Source organism: Pleurodeles waltl, chromosome 3_1 (assembly GCF_031143425.1).
Source record: "Pleurodeles waltl isolate 20211129_DDA chromosome 3_1, aPleWal1.hap1.20221129, whole genome shotgun sequence".
NCBI classification, from domain to species: domain Eukaryota; kingdom Metazoa; phylum Chordata; class Amphibia; order Caudata; family Salamandridae; genus Pleurodeles; species Pleurodeles waltl.
Genome location: NC_090440.1, coordinates 606005952 through 606022423, shown reverse-complemented (window position 1 = coordinate 606022423; position 16472 = coordinate 606005952). Strand labels below are relative to the sequence as shown.

Here is a 16472-nt window from a genome sequence, read left to right as displayed (position 1 = left end):
CAGCACAGCGCTACAACAGCGTCAAAGATGTTGACGCAATTGTGCTTACAGCGCCATGGTACACGGTATAATTAATACAGTGCTACCATGGTGTTGTTTGGGAGGCTCAGGGCGACACAAGGAAACTGGCGCATTGGAGCTGATGCGCCAGTTCCTTGTAAATGGGGCCCATATTACGGCAGTAACAAGTCATTTGTTGACATATGTTGGGATGAATGGAAAAGTTCAACCAACCCAGACAAATCAGTGATCAAAAGAGAATTACAGAACTTGGATCTGTCAGAATCTGTTTTTCTTTTTAGTAATAATTACCACAGTCTTCAAAAAATAAAAGCACTTCTGAAATTAAATGTCAATTAGGAATTCAAACTTAAAAGTGAAAATGGAAAAGCTGAAAACATAACCCCTGCGAAGAAATCTTCACCTTGACAAGCCAGACACAACCGTAGAAAAGAAGTGTCTTCATTCTGGCCGGTGCCAATTTACTGGACTGCAGTGAATGAAAGACTAGCCAGAATCCTGACATACATGTAAATTCAAGTGTCAGTGTGACTAAAGAGCTATAGACAACTTGTTCCACGCTCCGAATTTCTGCAAATGGCATACAAACAATGCGACAACACACAAAGTAGCTCTCTTCCTGAAGCATGCCATAAGGAGCTGAAGGACAGACTGAGCAGAGAGACCTGCTGATACACCGAGTAGGAAGAATGAAAGGTTGCTACGATAAAAGTGACTCCAGGAACAGACTAATGAAAACAGACGGTCATGTTGGAAGGTCTATATGGATACCCAATAAACAAAAATGAGACAAAAACAGTCATCACAACCAAGAAAACATTTTTTTTTTTTTTTTTTTATCACCACTTTTCCATTTTTGAATTTTGACAAGTGATTATTTATTTGTTATCTATGGATGTCCTAGACAGCCATTAGTATAAATAACTGGATTCTAGATCCTGTAATTCACTACTACGGTGTAGCAACGGTGGGTAGCAAAACCTGCTACCCACTGTTGCCATCTTATTAAGGACTGCCAAGCTGCTGTAGCTGGACTTTCTGAGAGAAGGTAGAACGGGTGGTGAGGGTAGGTGGTAGGAGTCCAGGCTTTATTTTTGCACGTGGGAAGTTTTTGAAACAATACATAGCATAGATGGCATAGTAATTTAGGCAAATGTGGCATATGCCATCATATTTTGTAGTTTGCCTGTCTCATAACACAGACATATCAAACTGCACAGTGCTATGGGGCATTCATTCTCTTAAAACATTATTTAATGGTATTTGCATAGTTGGTACTAGTTGGTACCAGTTTTCGAAACATGTCAGAGTGGGGGTTACGACCATAAGAAGAGTTGTGGCGCTCAGCGCTCTCTGCCATGACATGTTTACCTACTTAGCATTGTCAGAGCGTGATGCTATTGGAGCTATACATATAGGAGAACATCAAACTTCTCCATTTATGTCCCTCATCACTATGGCAATAGGGCTTCTTCTGACAGCTGGAAAAGTAGCTAGACTTCCGTTCCCATTCAGTTGCCACTTTTGCAGATCTCCACCTAAGGCCTCAATACAATAAGTGCTCTTCGTTAAGGGGGCATCAGAGTTTACGTGGATTTTACAGTGTCTAAAGGGGGGACCCTCAGAAATGACAAATTATAGAGGAAATAAGAATTCGATACATGACCCCCCAAGTAATTGCCAATTTTCCCCCAGAGCTTCACTTTGGCGTCTTTCAACAGATGAAATATCAAGGTGAAATACACCAGGTCTGCTGAGGAGCTACTAAAGATCTCAGTTCCAATGGAGCCAGAAACTTGTGCAATCGGCCCTATCAGGAATACTGTGGGACTCGTAATGAGGTCCTTCATGTACCACCGATGGCACTAATGTCAGTATGATAAGTGAAGAGGACAATGGAGTCCTGCCTAAGGCCGCAGTGTATTAGATCTAGACTCTAAAAAATGATAGACTGATATACTAAGAGTAATATTGTCATAGCCTTTGTGCAAATCAGATAGACTTAAAGCAACATATTAAAATGTAAATGTTCTCGTTTTTCCTGTAGAGAAGAAATTCCTAAATGGAATGTATCCTGCAAGAAGCAATGAAAGTACAATCCTGGGAAAGAGTCTGAATGCCTCTCTACTGGAAGTTTCGAAGAAGAACAGCGATGTCAAGGCAAGTGATGTTATCATTTCTACAGTTGGCCCTGTAGCATGCTACAGGCATTGATAGAAACAAAGGGCCATATGTGCAAAGCTTTTTAGACACCACAAACAAACAGTGCAGAAACTGGCCATTTGCGACTGCTAAAAAGCATTTTGGGATGAACTAAGGCCAAATTGCGTCTTGGTAACCTACTACCGAATCGCAATTTGGCTTTGTGTTTCAGTAATAGGAAGGGGCGTGTTTAGGGCGTCTATTCCAAATACCGAATCGCATTGGTATGTGTGAATGTTTTGCGACCGAAATGCGGCTGCAAAACATCCTCAGTTTACCACTAATTTCAAATTGGTGGTAACCCATTTGTAAATGGGAAGGGGTCCCCAAGGGACGCATTCCCCTTTGTGAATGTCTATAAAAGCATTTTTTGAGAGAAGACAGAGGTCTCATGGACCACTGCCTACTCATAAAAATGAAAAGAAAACTCTTCATTTTCTTTTTTAAAATCATCCCGTTTTCTTTTAAAGAAAGTGGGCTGCATTTACAAAAAAAATATTGTTTTACTTAAAAGCAATCACAGACACAGTGGCCCGCTGACCCCAGCAGGCCACCGTCCCTGTGATTTTTGCGATTCCCATTGGGTGACAAAGTGAGACCTACCTCATGAATATTAACGAGGTAGGCCTATTTGCGATCCGCTAGAAATTGCAATTTCCTAATTCTGTTCTGCATGGAGTCAGAATTAGGAACTCGCAAATTCAGACGTTGGTACAGGAGACCCTAGGTGCAGCCAACGGTAGAAGATACTACCACTGGGTTGTCCTTTTTTACCCGACACTGTCCTGCCAAACCTTTGGACTTATGGCCAATGACAGCTGCAGCAAAAAGGACAGGTAACAAAAGTCTCCTACAGCTCTGTTTTCTCTCCAGAGTTTCTGATATGAGGGATGCCACTCAAATTACCCTATGTGAACACATCAGGATGTTGTTTATAACATTCTCAAATTTAAAATAAGAAGGGAAACACCGAGGCCGAATGCCATCACCCTGCGTTCATGGGGCTGGCTTCCCAACGTCAAACAGGGATACTTCCAGTTTGAAAACAGTTTACTCTGGGTAATTATCACAGAAGTTATTAGAACCGGTAATCTAACCGGCCATTGTTTAATTACATTCACCACAACCTCAAATGCAGCAAGTGATATGGTTCACAAGCTTTCAGATGTCACATCAAGAACATGGGAAACGGTAGGTTCTTCAACGCAGTGCTTTCTTCTCTATAGTAACAGGCACAGGGGTGTTATTTGACATTTTGACCATGTCAAGAATCAATAAGCAATGACACAGCCAGTAGGAGTCAGCTTTGCAAAGCGTGTGGAAGCAGAGAGAGACAGCATACCGGTGCGCATGGACGTGTAGAGCATGCACACCTACAGACGATTTCTACGCAGTTCAACAAAGCACACAGAGCAACACATCGATACAGACAAACATAAATAAAAGATAAAGGCACAGACCAACAATTCTTCTGACATCACCGCACACACACCAATAGCCATACATAACCATGTGCAGAGAGGGCAGAAGGTAACGTGTATTAGCAGAGTACCGGATGATTATGTAAGACAATGCACACAGGATCTACGGGAGCTCTCTGTGATGTGCACCAGAGAAGCCCAACTTATTCAGTTAGGAGATCACTGTGTTACAGTCCTCAAGGGACACTGAGTAATGTTACTCAAAGAACCATTGAGTGATGTGCATCAGTGGATCCATAATTATTGTGCATCATGGGAGAAGGGGCGATGGATAATCTAAGGGGAGTGATCTGCAGTATAGGGCACAGATGAAGTAAGAAGTGAAGGTCAAGTCCATATGTCCCTTGGCATCTGTAACACCTTCAGTCAATCCTGTTTTTTTTCTGATCAGCAACATGCTGGGATTTCTAAGGTTGTACTTATAAAACGAATCTACAAGTCAATGAATGCATAGGTGCCTTGGCTAAAAAACCAGACTGCCGTATATTGTCACACACGACAAGGAACACTTGGCATCTACTCACACTGACTGATTAATAAGGAAATTAAAAACATACATTCCTGCTCAATCACAATTTAAATTTTGTTTACTGCTTTTAAGCTTTCACTGCTTGTTCAGTGTCCCAAACGTTAAACAGAAAACATAGGGTTTCAAGTCTCGTCTTCCGTGATCCACTGAAACATTTTTGCTCCCGGTGCCCAGGATACCATGTGTTTGGGACGGAACAGTCTTCTGCCTGATCCCGGATGTGCACCCCTGCCCTGAGTGGCCTAACTCTACTGATGTCTTCATCCCTAATGATGATTTTTGTTGGCATAGGTAAACACGGATCCTGTGTGAGTGACATGCAATAGCCCTGAGTAACAGATTCCGGTCTTGCTGGACTGAGAGGGGCACCCAAAGCGCAACACTCATAGTGGAGTTAAGCAGCACGAGTGTGGTGGTGGCAAAATCCTGTGTAGTGAGCAGGAGTAAACAGGTCTTTTTCAACCTGTGTCATTGTAGTGAGGCCTACAGGTTCACTCATTCAAAGTTCCACTGCTGTGTGCTTAAATCACACCTTGGCCTACATCTGATTGATGTGGAGTGCTGTGCAGCTTATGAGTGGTGTATCTGAGCTTGGTGTATGTATGCTTGAGAAAGGTATAATAGAGGGATAATGCCGTACTCTGCAGTGCATGCATGGTGAATGCATCTGCTGGGTTATGTGTGCCTGCGAGTGGAACAGCACATGAAAGATGTAGTGCTGTGCGTGCATGTTGAATGCGCGTTTTGGTTGTATGTGTGCCTTTGAGTGGTACAGTATATAAAGGATATAGTGCTCTGCAGTGCATGCCATTAACATGCATGTGCTGGGTGTAAGTGTGCCTGTGAGTGGAACAGAACATGAAGGACACAGTGCTGTGCACCACGTGTATGTGAAATTAATGTACTGGGTGCATGTGTGTCTGTGAATAGTACAACACATAGCAGATTCTGAGTTCCATTTTGGGAGACCAAGGGCTGCATGTTGAAGCATGGAGAGGAGGTAGAAAAATCCCCCTGACAGATTTGTGTATTGCTGCATTTCTGTAAGCTAGGTGGGACACCTGGAGATCAGAGAGCCAGGCTTTCCCCGTGCACTTCAAAGGATGATCTTTAAGTCAGAGAGCAGTCACAAGGAAGGGTCCTGGGCACATCTCAGGAAGATGATGGGGCTGATAAGGGAATCATAAAAAGTAGGGCTGAGGCCATAGGCTAACCTTTTGATACACATTAGACTGTGGCTGACTTCCAGGTGTAAACTCTAGTAACTCCCATGGCCTGTGTTGCGGGGCTATTACCTTTGGATTCGCTCCTGCTCAGACAGACTGCTATCAAGAGTGCACACTTCAAAAAGAAGCAGACCCCTACCACAAACTTCAAAGACTCAGACCTTAAATCACATTTGGTGTCTGAAAATGGAGTACAAGAAAGGGGGCTTAAGACACCAATAATTGTCAACTGCCGAGCCGCCAGTCGGGCTGTGCAAAAAGAAGCTCTGCAAGCCTTCTGCCTGTGACCAGGACTGGTGGCCAAGGCCTGTTAGTCTCCCTGCTGGACAAGGAGATACCACCCAAGAAATCCAACCACCTGCCCTGGAGCACCAGTGCCTGTGTGCTTGTCAAGACCAGTGTGTCCTGTGCAGAAGAAAAGAGCATTGGAGGAAGCGAGGTTGAGTGGGGAATCCTGTTGAGTGGTTTCACCAAGCAAGGTGTGAGGAAACGGCTGCTGCACCTATTGGGTCATTGCCTGTGTGCAGGACAAAGTCAGTAACCCCGAATGCCACTAGAGGCCGGCCATGAAGTGAGCCAAGGATATCGATATGCAGATCAAACCGGAGTCCTATGCAGTGAATTGTCAGTGACCCTGTATGCACGGAGGGGCAAATGAAAGTGAGCCATAACCAACTCAGTGCCGATCAGGTTGTAACCCATGTAGAGTGCAGGATTGGTGACCAGGTATAGCAGGAGGGGCTGCTGTGAACAGTTTGCCATGTGGACTGGGTCATAGCCCTTGCGTGGTGAAGAGTCGCCGACCCTGTATGCCAGGTGGGGCTGCTGTGCAGACATCTGCTGTGTTGATCAGGTAAGTTCCCAGGTATAGTGGCGATACGGCTCTCTGTATGCCAGAAGGGCTCACCGAGACAATCAAGAAGTGTGACCTGACCCGAAACATTGCTGGAGGAGTAAGGCCATTGTGGGAACCCATGTGCACCTAGACCAAGAAAAGGAATCTGTATCAGAAACTTTGCATCCCATCCCTCCCTACCCACTTGGGACGGAACAAAGACTTATCCTGCAAGGAGGTGCTGCAAGGATCCACCTGCCACTGGGGTGCACAACCACACTTGAGGACCTTGCAGATCATTGATTGCAGCCCATCTGGGCAGCATGCCATGAGCTCACCTGAACCAGCCGCTGCCACACTAGCGCTCGCAGAGGGGGCATGCTCACGAACACCGGATGTTCCAATCCTGCAGTCGAGGGTAAGACTGAATTTGGGCCAAATTGGCCACAGAGGAGCTTGCTTGCTAGATAGCACTGCGGCAATGGGACACTTGCCATTTTTACAGTAGAGTCGGAGCGGACTCTTGAGACTCGGACTACTAGTGGGTCTTCCCCTGGATGTTGCCTAAAGTGATTGGGGAATAAATGCAATCGCTAAAGCACGGAAAGAGTGGAACACAGTGAATTGCCTATGAAACACTAGAGCGTTGACCTCAGGGGGACTGTGTAGCTGTTTGTGAATAATACATTTACCTTTGTGTTATTAGCAGTAAAATAAAGATACTTCTCTTTTTTCATGAAAGTGTGTAATTGGCCAGAAATAATCTATTGCTGCTTTATGTACTTTGAGTCATGAGCCTGTGTTTACTCCCTGTATTCACCTTCACCTAGGAGAGCCTTGAACTGTGTGGACCACGCTATTACTGAGAGTCGAGTGCTGAAGGGGTACTTGGCCCAGTTGCTCTGAATCTTTAGTAAGATGGGCCCAAGGACATTGGGAGAAAAAGCCTCAACCCACATGGTTGGGCCCAGTAATCCCTGCTTGCCCAATGGCCCTCTGATAGGGGTTGTGACAACTGGCTGCAAGCGGTGGGCCACCTAATATTTAGGAGCCTTAATACAGAAGTAGCAATGGCCATTTCTGATTTATGCGAGTAGTGCAATAAGTCCACTTTTTTCTGCACAAAGGCGACATGCTTAGACAATGGAAAACATAGGGTTGGAAATAAATTTCAGTACCATGTCTATAGAGCAGATAAAAGATTTATGTAGGGACGAAAAGTGGAGTTTTTCCAGGAGTATGGACAGAAAGGTCTGTGCTAATTTTATTACAGACCAGTTTCAGACACTGGGTGAAAAGGATAAGATTGTAGTAGACTCTGGGGAGGGAACTATGGTCGGAACTAGGAAGAGAGCACTGTGGATTCTTGTCTTAGGACAGATCCATCCCAGACACATGCCAAGTGTGTCCCCTAATCCATTCTCCAGCACTTCACCAAGACACTCACCACCTTTAGTCTATAGAATACCTCAGGTATGTACACCACCTGAAATTTCTAGGGTAGCACGGTCACCAATTCCAGGGCTAAATCCCTTGGGTGGGTTGAGTTTTGCAGAAACCCTGGGCTTCCAGTTGGTGCTTCAGAAAGCTACAGCTGAAGACTATAAGAAGTGCAGAGAGCTATTGAGGGAGAAGCTAAAACGAGCTCACCAGGAATAAGAAGAGAGGGCACTGGAGGGACAGGGGGAATGGGCCTGGGAAGAGAATTTGCGAGAGAGCAAGGAGAACCAGAGAGAAAGCGAGGGCAAACAGAGAGAGCAGGAGGAGAAAAATATAAAGGAAAAGAGCTGGAAATGGAAGAGATAGCCCTTGAGATAGAGAATATTTGGATGGTATCAATGACAACTCCATCTGGGATAAGTGACTCTACATCCAGTAGAGGCTAGACTGTGGCCAAGGTTCCAAAATATCTTGTGCATCTGTATGTGGAAGGTCAGGACAGTTTGGAATGGTTTATGAGCTTTGAGGTCACTTGTAAGGATTCAGACTTAAACGAAGTGTCTAATGCAGATGCCTCACGAATCAAGGAGGTCAAGCAGCGAGTATCGGACCTTGAGGACATGCGTGTGACTGTAGAGCTGTCCCTGACAAAATGCCAGGCAGATCTGCTAGATCTACAGATCCGGCTCGATGATGCTGAAAACCGATCACACAGATCTCATCTGAGATTCACAGGGGTTACCGAAGGACGTGAAAATGGACAGACGGTTACAGACTTAAGTCTTATTCAACATCATGTTCTATCAGAACCAACGGACAAGCACTTAGATCTTACCATCATGCGGGCCCATCGGGTCCCTGCAGTACAGCCATCTAACGCCAAATACCCTCGCACTATTCTTGTGAATTTTGGTGATTTTCGTATCAAGGAACGTATTCTTCAGCAAGCAATTAAGAGTAAAACTCACCAGATTCCCGGCGACTATGCCTTTAAAATTTTCTCAGATATGTCGGTGCCGGCTGCGCACCAGAGGAGAGAACTGAAGGGGATGATCCCAGCATTTCAAAAAGCTGGGGCCCAGGCTGGACTTGTGCAGCAATCCAAACTCATAGTGTTTTTTCAGGGTCATTTTAATGTCATTCTGTAGGAGGCTGGACTGGCTTGTAGTGAGTACCAAGGGGTACTTGCACCTTGCACCAGGCCCAGTTATCCCTTATTAGTGTATAGGGTGTCTAGCAGCTTAGGCTGATAGATAATGGTAGCTTAGCAGAGCAGCTTAGGCTGAACTAGGAGACGTGTGAAGCTACTACAGTACCACTTAGTGTCATATGCACAATATCATAAGAAAACACAATACACAGTTATACTAAAAATAAAGGTACTTTATTTTTATGACAATATGCCAAAGTATCTTAGAGTGTACCCTCAGTGAGAGGATAGGAAATATACACAAGATATATATACACAATAGCAAAAATATGCAGTATAGTCTTAGAAAACAGTGCAAACAATGTATAGTTACAATAGGATGCAATGGGGAAACATAGGGATAGGGGCAACACAAACCATATACTCCAAAAGTGGAATGCGAACCACGAATGGACCCCAAACCTATGTGACCTTGTAGAGGGTCGCTGGGACTATTAGAAAATAGTGAGAGTTAGAAAAATAACCCTCCCCAAGACCCTGAAAAGTGAGTGCAGAGTGCACTAAAGTTCCCCTAAGGACAAAGAAGTCGTGTTAGAGGAATAATGCAGGAAAGACACAAACCAGCAATGCAACAACTGTGGATTTCCAATCTAGGGTACCTGTGGAACAAGGGGACCAAGTCCAAAAGTCACAAGCAAGTCGGAGATGGGCAAATGCCCAGGAAATGCCAGCTGCGGGTGCAAAGAAGCTTCTACTGGACAGAAGAAGCTGACGTTTCTGCAGGAACGAAAAGGGCTAGAGACTTCCCCTTTGGTGGACGGATCCCTCTCGCCGTGGAGAGTCGTGCAGAAGTGTTTTCCCACCGAAAGAACGCCAACAAGCCTTGCTAGCTGCAAATCGTGCGGTTAGCATTTTTGGACGCTGCTGAGGCCCAGGAGGGACCAGGAGGTCGCAAATTGGACCAGCAGAGAGAGGGGACGTCGAGCAAGACAAGGAGCCCTCTCTGAAGCAGGTAGCACCCGGAGAAGTGCCAGAAACAGGCACTACGAGGATGCGTGAAACAGTGCTCACCCGAAGTCGCACAAAGGAGTCCCACGTCGCCGGAGACCAACTTAGAAAGTCGTGCAATGCAGGTTAGAGTGCCGTGGACCCAGGCTTGGCTGTGCACAAAGGATTTCCGCCGAAAGAGCAGTCCAGTGTGCCAGCAGCACCTCTGTTTCCAAGATGGCAGAGGTCTGGAGCACACTGGAGGAGCTCTGGACACCTCCCAGGGGAGGTGCAGGTCAGGGGAGTGGTCACTCCCCTTTCCTTTGTCCAATTTCGCGCCAGAGCAGGGCTAAGGGGTCCCCTGAACCGGTGTAGACTGGCTTATGCAGAATTGGGCACCTCTGTGCCCAACAAAGCATTTCCAGAGGCTGGGGGAGGCTACTCCTCCCCTGCCTTCACACCATTTTCCAAAGGGAGAGGGTGTCACACCCTCTCTCAGAGGAAGTTCTTTGTTCTGCCATCCTGGGCCAGGCCTGGCTGGACCCCAGGAGGGCAGATGCCTGTCTGAGGGGTTGGCAGCAGCGGCAGCTGCAGTGAAACCCCAGGAAGGGCAGTTTGGCAGTACCAGGGTTTGTGCTACAGACCACTGGGATCATGGGATTGTGCCAACTATGCCAGGATGGCATAGAGGGGGCAATTCCATGATCATAGACATGTTACATGGCCATATTCGGAGTTACCATTGTGAAGCTACATATAGGTAGTGACCTATATGTAGTGCACGCGTGTAATGGTGTCCCCGCACTCACAAAGTTCAGGGAATTGGCTCTGAACAATGTGGGGGCACCTTGGCTAGTGCCAGGGTGCCCTCACACTAAGTAACTTTGCACCTAACCTTTACCAGGTAAAGGTTAGACATATAGGTGACTTATAAGTTACTTAAGTGCAGTGTAAAATGGCTGTGAAATAACGTGGACGTTATTTCACTCAGGCTGCAGTGGCAGGCCTGTGTAAGAATTGTCAGAGCTCCCTATGGGTGGCAAAAGAAATGCTGCAGCCCATAGGGATCTCCTGGAACCCCAATGCCCTGGGTACCTCAGTACCATATACTAGGGAATTATAAGGGTGTTCCAGTAAGCCAATGTAAATTGGTAAAAATGGTCACTAGCCTGTTAGTGACAATTTGGAAAGAAATGAGAGAGCATAACCACTGAGGTTCTGATTAGCAGAGCCTCAGTGAGACAGTTAGTCACTACACAGGTAACACATTCAGGCACACTTATGAGCACTGGGACCCTGGGTTACCAGGGTCCCAGTGACACATACAACTAAAACAACATATATACAGTGAAAAATGGGGGTAACATGCCAGGCAAGATGGTACTTTCCTACACATTCATACAGTCGACGCTGCTAAATATTTGCTGCATTTAATTCAAAATCCTAAGCAGTCAGGATGAATGAGGGGGGGCAGAGCCGGAGGGAGGAAAAAGTATAATAAGAGAATGGGAGGGTTAGACACATTTAGCACTAAGACCACTAAGAGGGAGGCTGTTGCTGCGTGAAAATGGGAGATCACACTGAGAGCGAACACAACGCACCACCAGGGTACTTACACTTTAGTCCCTCTCTAGTCTTTGGCGTAGGGTGCTATGTCAAGACACCAGGTTAGGAAAGGAGAGGGCAGGGAGTGCGGGGTGGTGTTGGGTTGCCCAGACGGGAGGGCTCCAGGTGTTGGCCACCCAGGCTGTGGGAGGTGGGGTAGGGGTGGGGACGGGAGGGGGGATAAGGATGTCAGGATCCGTTGTTGCCATTCTAGAGTGCCACTATGTTTGTTATAGAATACTTAAGCCCATAGTGTGGGTGATATCATTCAAAGCAGGTCAAGGTTTCAATCAATGGTAGGGGTGTATTTTCCATTAAGAATACTCTCCTGAAATGGGTTAAATAACCGTAGGAAAAGGTCCGTAATTGAGAAAAGGGTAGCTGCTCTAAATCCTTCAGTTATTCTTTTACAGGAGACTCATAATCTGGTCAATAAAGTTTTGGGTTTCCATATATTTAAAAAATTGGCCGACTTTAAGGTGGTTGCTGCAGCCTCTGCTGCACATAGAGGCGTCGCGGTCTTTCTAGCTAGAGGCCTTAATGCACAACCACTTGATTTCCTTGCTGATCCTGGGGGGCGATGGTCCTGGGTGCAGTGTTTAATTAATAAAGAAAGATTCATCTTTGTTAGTTTTTATGCTCCCCTGCTAGACAACCCAGCTCCTTATGTAGGGCTGTTTCAATCCCTTTTGCAATTAACAGGCAAAATTATTATTGGGGGAGATTTCAATTTCCTTCAGGATCCAGTTCTGAATACCACTGTTTGGGGTAAGAAACAACACAACCCTAGAGCTGCAAAAATTTTTGAAGATTATGTTAAGGTATTGATGCTCTGTGATCCTTGGAGAACGAACGTTCCTAATGTGAGGGAATATACTTGTATCTCAACTCAGTTTAAAAGCTCCTCACGTATTGATTTTTTTTTGGTATCAGAAACTTTGTGTTTTAAATCTCAGTCGGTGCAGCACTCTGGCCTATCTGATCATGCCTCCCTGGTACTGGAAGTGTCTCTTTATTCCAAAGCCCCTAGAACTCAGACTAGAAGGTGGGTCTTCAACCTGCAGCTTCTTTTGGATGAGGGATGGGTACAGATCTCCCAGGGTGAAATAAGTGAATTTTTCAAACGCAATCAGGGTTCCTCAACTCCTGCTGTAATTTGGGATTCATTTAAGGCCTTTTTCAGGGGCTTGGTAATTGCCAAGGAGGCAGCAGATAAATCTTATCTGAGACAACAAATTGTCTGGAAGAGGCAGTCCAAAGATGTTTAACTGCTTACCTTTATGCCCCTTTGGAAACTAATAGACAGGCCTTTGAATCTGCAAAAAAGGCTTTGGTAAACAACTTTTCTAAGAAGGTTGATATAGAATAACGGACTTATAAACAAAAGATCTACGAAGAAAGTAACTTTACAGGTAAATTTTTAGCATGGCAAGCTCGAGATCGAATTGCTGGTAATATCATTCACGCTTTAAGATGTCCTGTCACCGGGTCTAGACAAACGGATCCTAGAGCCGTGGATGAAATTATGTTGGAGCATTGTAGACAAATTTATAGCCAGGCGCCAGGCATTGATCCTAGGTCCATTAAAGAATTTTTGGGGAAACTGGATATCCCCAGTCTTACAGAAAAAGACAGTGATGCTCTGATACAGCCATTCACGAAGATAGAACTTCTTGAGCTTGTTAAGAACCTCTCCATGGGGAAGGCTTGTGGACCAGATGGCTTCCCGGACTAATTTTATAAGGCTTTCATTAAAATATTTGCCGGTTATTTTTTGGCTTTAATCAATGGTCTATTGATGGGCGAGCAAATTCCCAAGACCTGGCATTCAGGAAATGTGGTTAGCTTTCCTAAGAAGAACAAGGACAGGAAGGACCCTAGTGCATATCGTCTAATTTCATTGTTAAATACAGATTATAAAATTATTACAAAACTTCTGGCTAATAGGCTTAATGGGGTAGTTAACAAATTGGTGCACCCTGACCAAAATGGGTTTATAGCCGGTCGGCAACTTGCTACTAATATGCACCTATTGGCTGAGGCTCTTGACTATTTCGCTTCTAATAAAGTTCCTGCCATCATTCTTTTATTAGACGCAGAAAAAGCATTTAATTTGGTTGTATGGGATACACTTTTTTCAATATTGTCTAGCTATAAGGTCCCCTCCCAGGTTATTGCGTTAATTCAAAGGCTGTACTTTAACCCGGAAGCTAATATTATTATAAACTCAAAATGCGTTGTTCAACTTCAAGTACAACGGGGGACTCAGCAGGGTTGCCCTTTGTCCCCTATACTCTTTGCTCTTTTTATTGAGCCGCTAGCCATTAAAATTCAACAACATAATCAGATTCAACCTCCTTTAAAGTCTATGGGGAAGATCAAACTTTACGTGGACGACATTATTATGTTTCTAGATGAAGAATGTATCTCTCAGGAAGCAGTTTTTAATGTATTTACTGAGTTTGAGCAAATGGGTGGCTATAAGATTAATATGAGTAAGACCGATATTATTTTGTGTGGCACCCCTTCTATTAAACTGCTTCCTGAACTAAGACGGTGTGTGAATGCCAGGCCAAAGACATAGCTTGGGATTTATTTCTCAGCCGATATAGGAGACCTGTACGATCTTAATTATGCCCCATTGCTCGCGAAAACTCAGGCTTTGCTGGCTCGTTGGGGGTCTCTCCCCCTTTCTATATTAGGTCGAATTGCATTAATTAAAATGTCAGTTCTGCCATTGTTTAATTTTCCGTTTTCGGCCATTCCGTGTGTTTTAACACAAAACTTTTTCAAAAAATTGGAGTCCATACTACGCCCAATTATCTGGCAAAATCGGAAGGCTCGAGCCTCACTAAGTATATTGCATGCGGATAAAAAATAGGGGGGGTTAGGTCTGCCTAATTTTAAAGAGTATTATTCTGCTTCTTTTGCACATTATTTCACTAGCTTTAAAATAGATCAATCAGCAGGTTGTGGGTTCTTCAATGACTTTTGTGAATTAATATGTAGAGAGCATAATATTCGGAATCCAGCACCCTTGGCGAAATCTCCTCAAAAAGTTTGTTATAAGATTGTCAAATGGCTCTTTAAGAGAAAATCTGATTTTTTCAGAAAATATTCAATCTCATTTGTGCATTTCGACACCCCCCTTACACAGATCACGTTACACTCTGGTGTTCAGCTTAATGCAGACCTAGTAAGGAGATGGGAACACGCAGGATTCAGTAAAATAGGGGATTACCGTGTTAATGATAACTGGGAGCTCCCTTAAATATCCTAAATACTGTCAAAAATAACTTTTTTTTGGTGGGATCCTATACTTTTTTGCTACACAGTTTAAGGGATTTGGATGTCAATTCTAATATTAATGCCCAGATGTTGATTTCAGAACTGGTGGATCCTGCAGGGATAAGGACTGTGGGGTCATGAAGAAGGCTATTGACAGACAGGGATAAGGCCGATCTTGGGAAAAAAGTGCAAAGGAAATGGGCTCGTCAGGAGGGCCTGGATTTCTCAAGTGAATGCAGGGAGAGAATTAATCATCTGAAATTCTCAGTTTTCAGAGGGGCAAACTGGCATCAAATGATATTTTTAGGAAATGGTTACTATATCGAACCCCGCAGGCCCTATCCCGCATGGGGCCCAGCTGTCCTGATATGTGTTTTCGTTGTAAGGAAGTAGGGGTGGCTGCCTGGACACATGTGATTGCAACATGTCGATGTATACAGGAATACTGGGCCTGAATATTTAAGATGCTAACAACTATGGCGCATGTTTCCTTAACTCCCAGCATTTGGCTAATTGCTTAGGGTTCGATCCTGAGGCAAGGCTCCCTTCCAGGTGGGAGAAACTCGTATTTATTGCCACTCTGGTCGCTAGATCTCTTTTGTTAAGAAACTGGCGATCTGAGCTGTCTCCCACTTGTCAAGAATGGTAGAACAAAATGACGCAAGTCAGGAATCAGGAAATGAGATATGCTAATAGAGTAGGAAGCGGTAAAAAGTTTTCACTGATTTGGGGTGAATGTTTTTTAGATAAGCCTGGGTGAATCTGAATGGTTAAATTTACTATTTATTACTGAAAGAGCATGCATAGTTATTTATTTTCATTGTAAGTGGCAATGTATTATCTTTGTTACTAATTTGATCGATCCTGAAATAAAAAAAATAAAAAAAATAAAAAAGGAGGGAATGGTTTATGAGCTTTGAGGTCACTTGTAAGGATTCAGACTTAAATGAAGTGTATAATGCAGATGTCTCAAGGCAACCATGCCCTTGGAAGGAAATGCCTCTGGCAGGCCAGATGGTTCATGCGCGAATGAAGGAAGTTCTTCATAGGTGGTTTGGACTGAAGCGAGCTCAGTACCGTCAGAGATTCAGGGTCTGCAAGGGAGCGGGTGGTGTTTGGGTTGAAACTGGGATTCATGGTGTATTGCTGGATTGAAATGAGTGGATTAGAGGGATGGAGGCCAAGGACTTTCAGTGATACCAGTTGCTGGTGACAAAGTAACTCAAGAAAGCATTCTCTACCCCACTTAGGCAATGCCTGTCTGCTTTAACAGAGGGAGATTCAGAGATACTTGCAGTGTTGGCTGACAAGTGGTTAGCTAAGAGGGTTCACAAAGGGCTATAGCAGCACTGTTCTGCACCAAAGTAGGAGAGGACCTTTCCACAGACTGGTTCCAAACCAGAGGGCAAGCAACAGGGTAATTCTCATAGGAATTGAGGAGTGTTCAGGAAACATGGGAATGTTAATGGTGTGTCTGAGAAGGAGTATCATGAGAAGGGAGGACAGGGAATTTCTTCCAAGTTCAAGATGATGACTTGTTTCAAGTGCCACAAGGTGGGACAAGTTAAGAGAGAAGTACAGAATGCCTGACCGGGTTCAGGGCTGGATTAAAGCCAAAATGTAGCACCTGAAGGTCATTGAGAGATCTTGTAGTCCATGGTCTAGTCCTGTGGTTCTAGTACCAAAGCAAGGATCTACTGATTTGTGG

The 16472-nt window shown here is 44.6% G+C and overlaps 1 protein-coding gene across 2 annotated transcripts in view; it reads left to right on the top strand.

Moving 5' to 3' along the window:
- LOC138284361 (synaptotagmin-5-like) overlaps window positions 1-16472 on the top strand; it is a 525401-nt gene that overhangs the window by 320768 nt on the left and 188161 nt on the right. For both annotated transcript variants that reach the window (XM_069223052.1, XM_069223054.1), the window contains one exon: window positions 2069-2181. In XM_069223052.1, the coding sequence (XP_069079153.1) occupies window positions 2069-2181 (113 nt within the window). The remainder of the gene's footprint in view (window positions 1-2068; window positions 2182-16472) is intronic.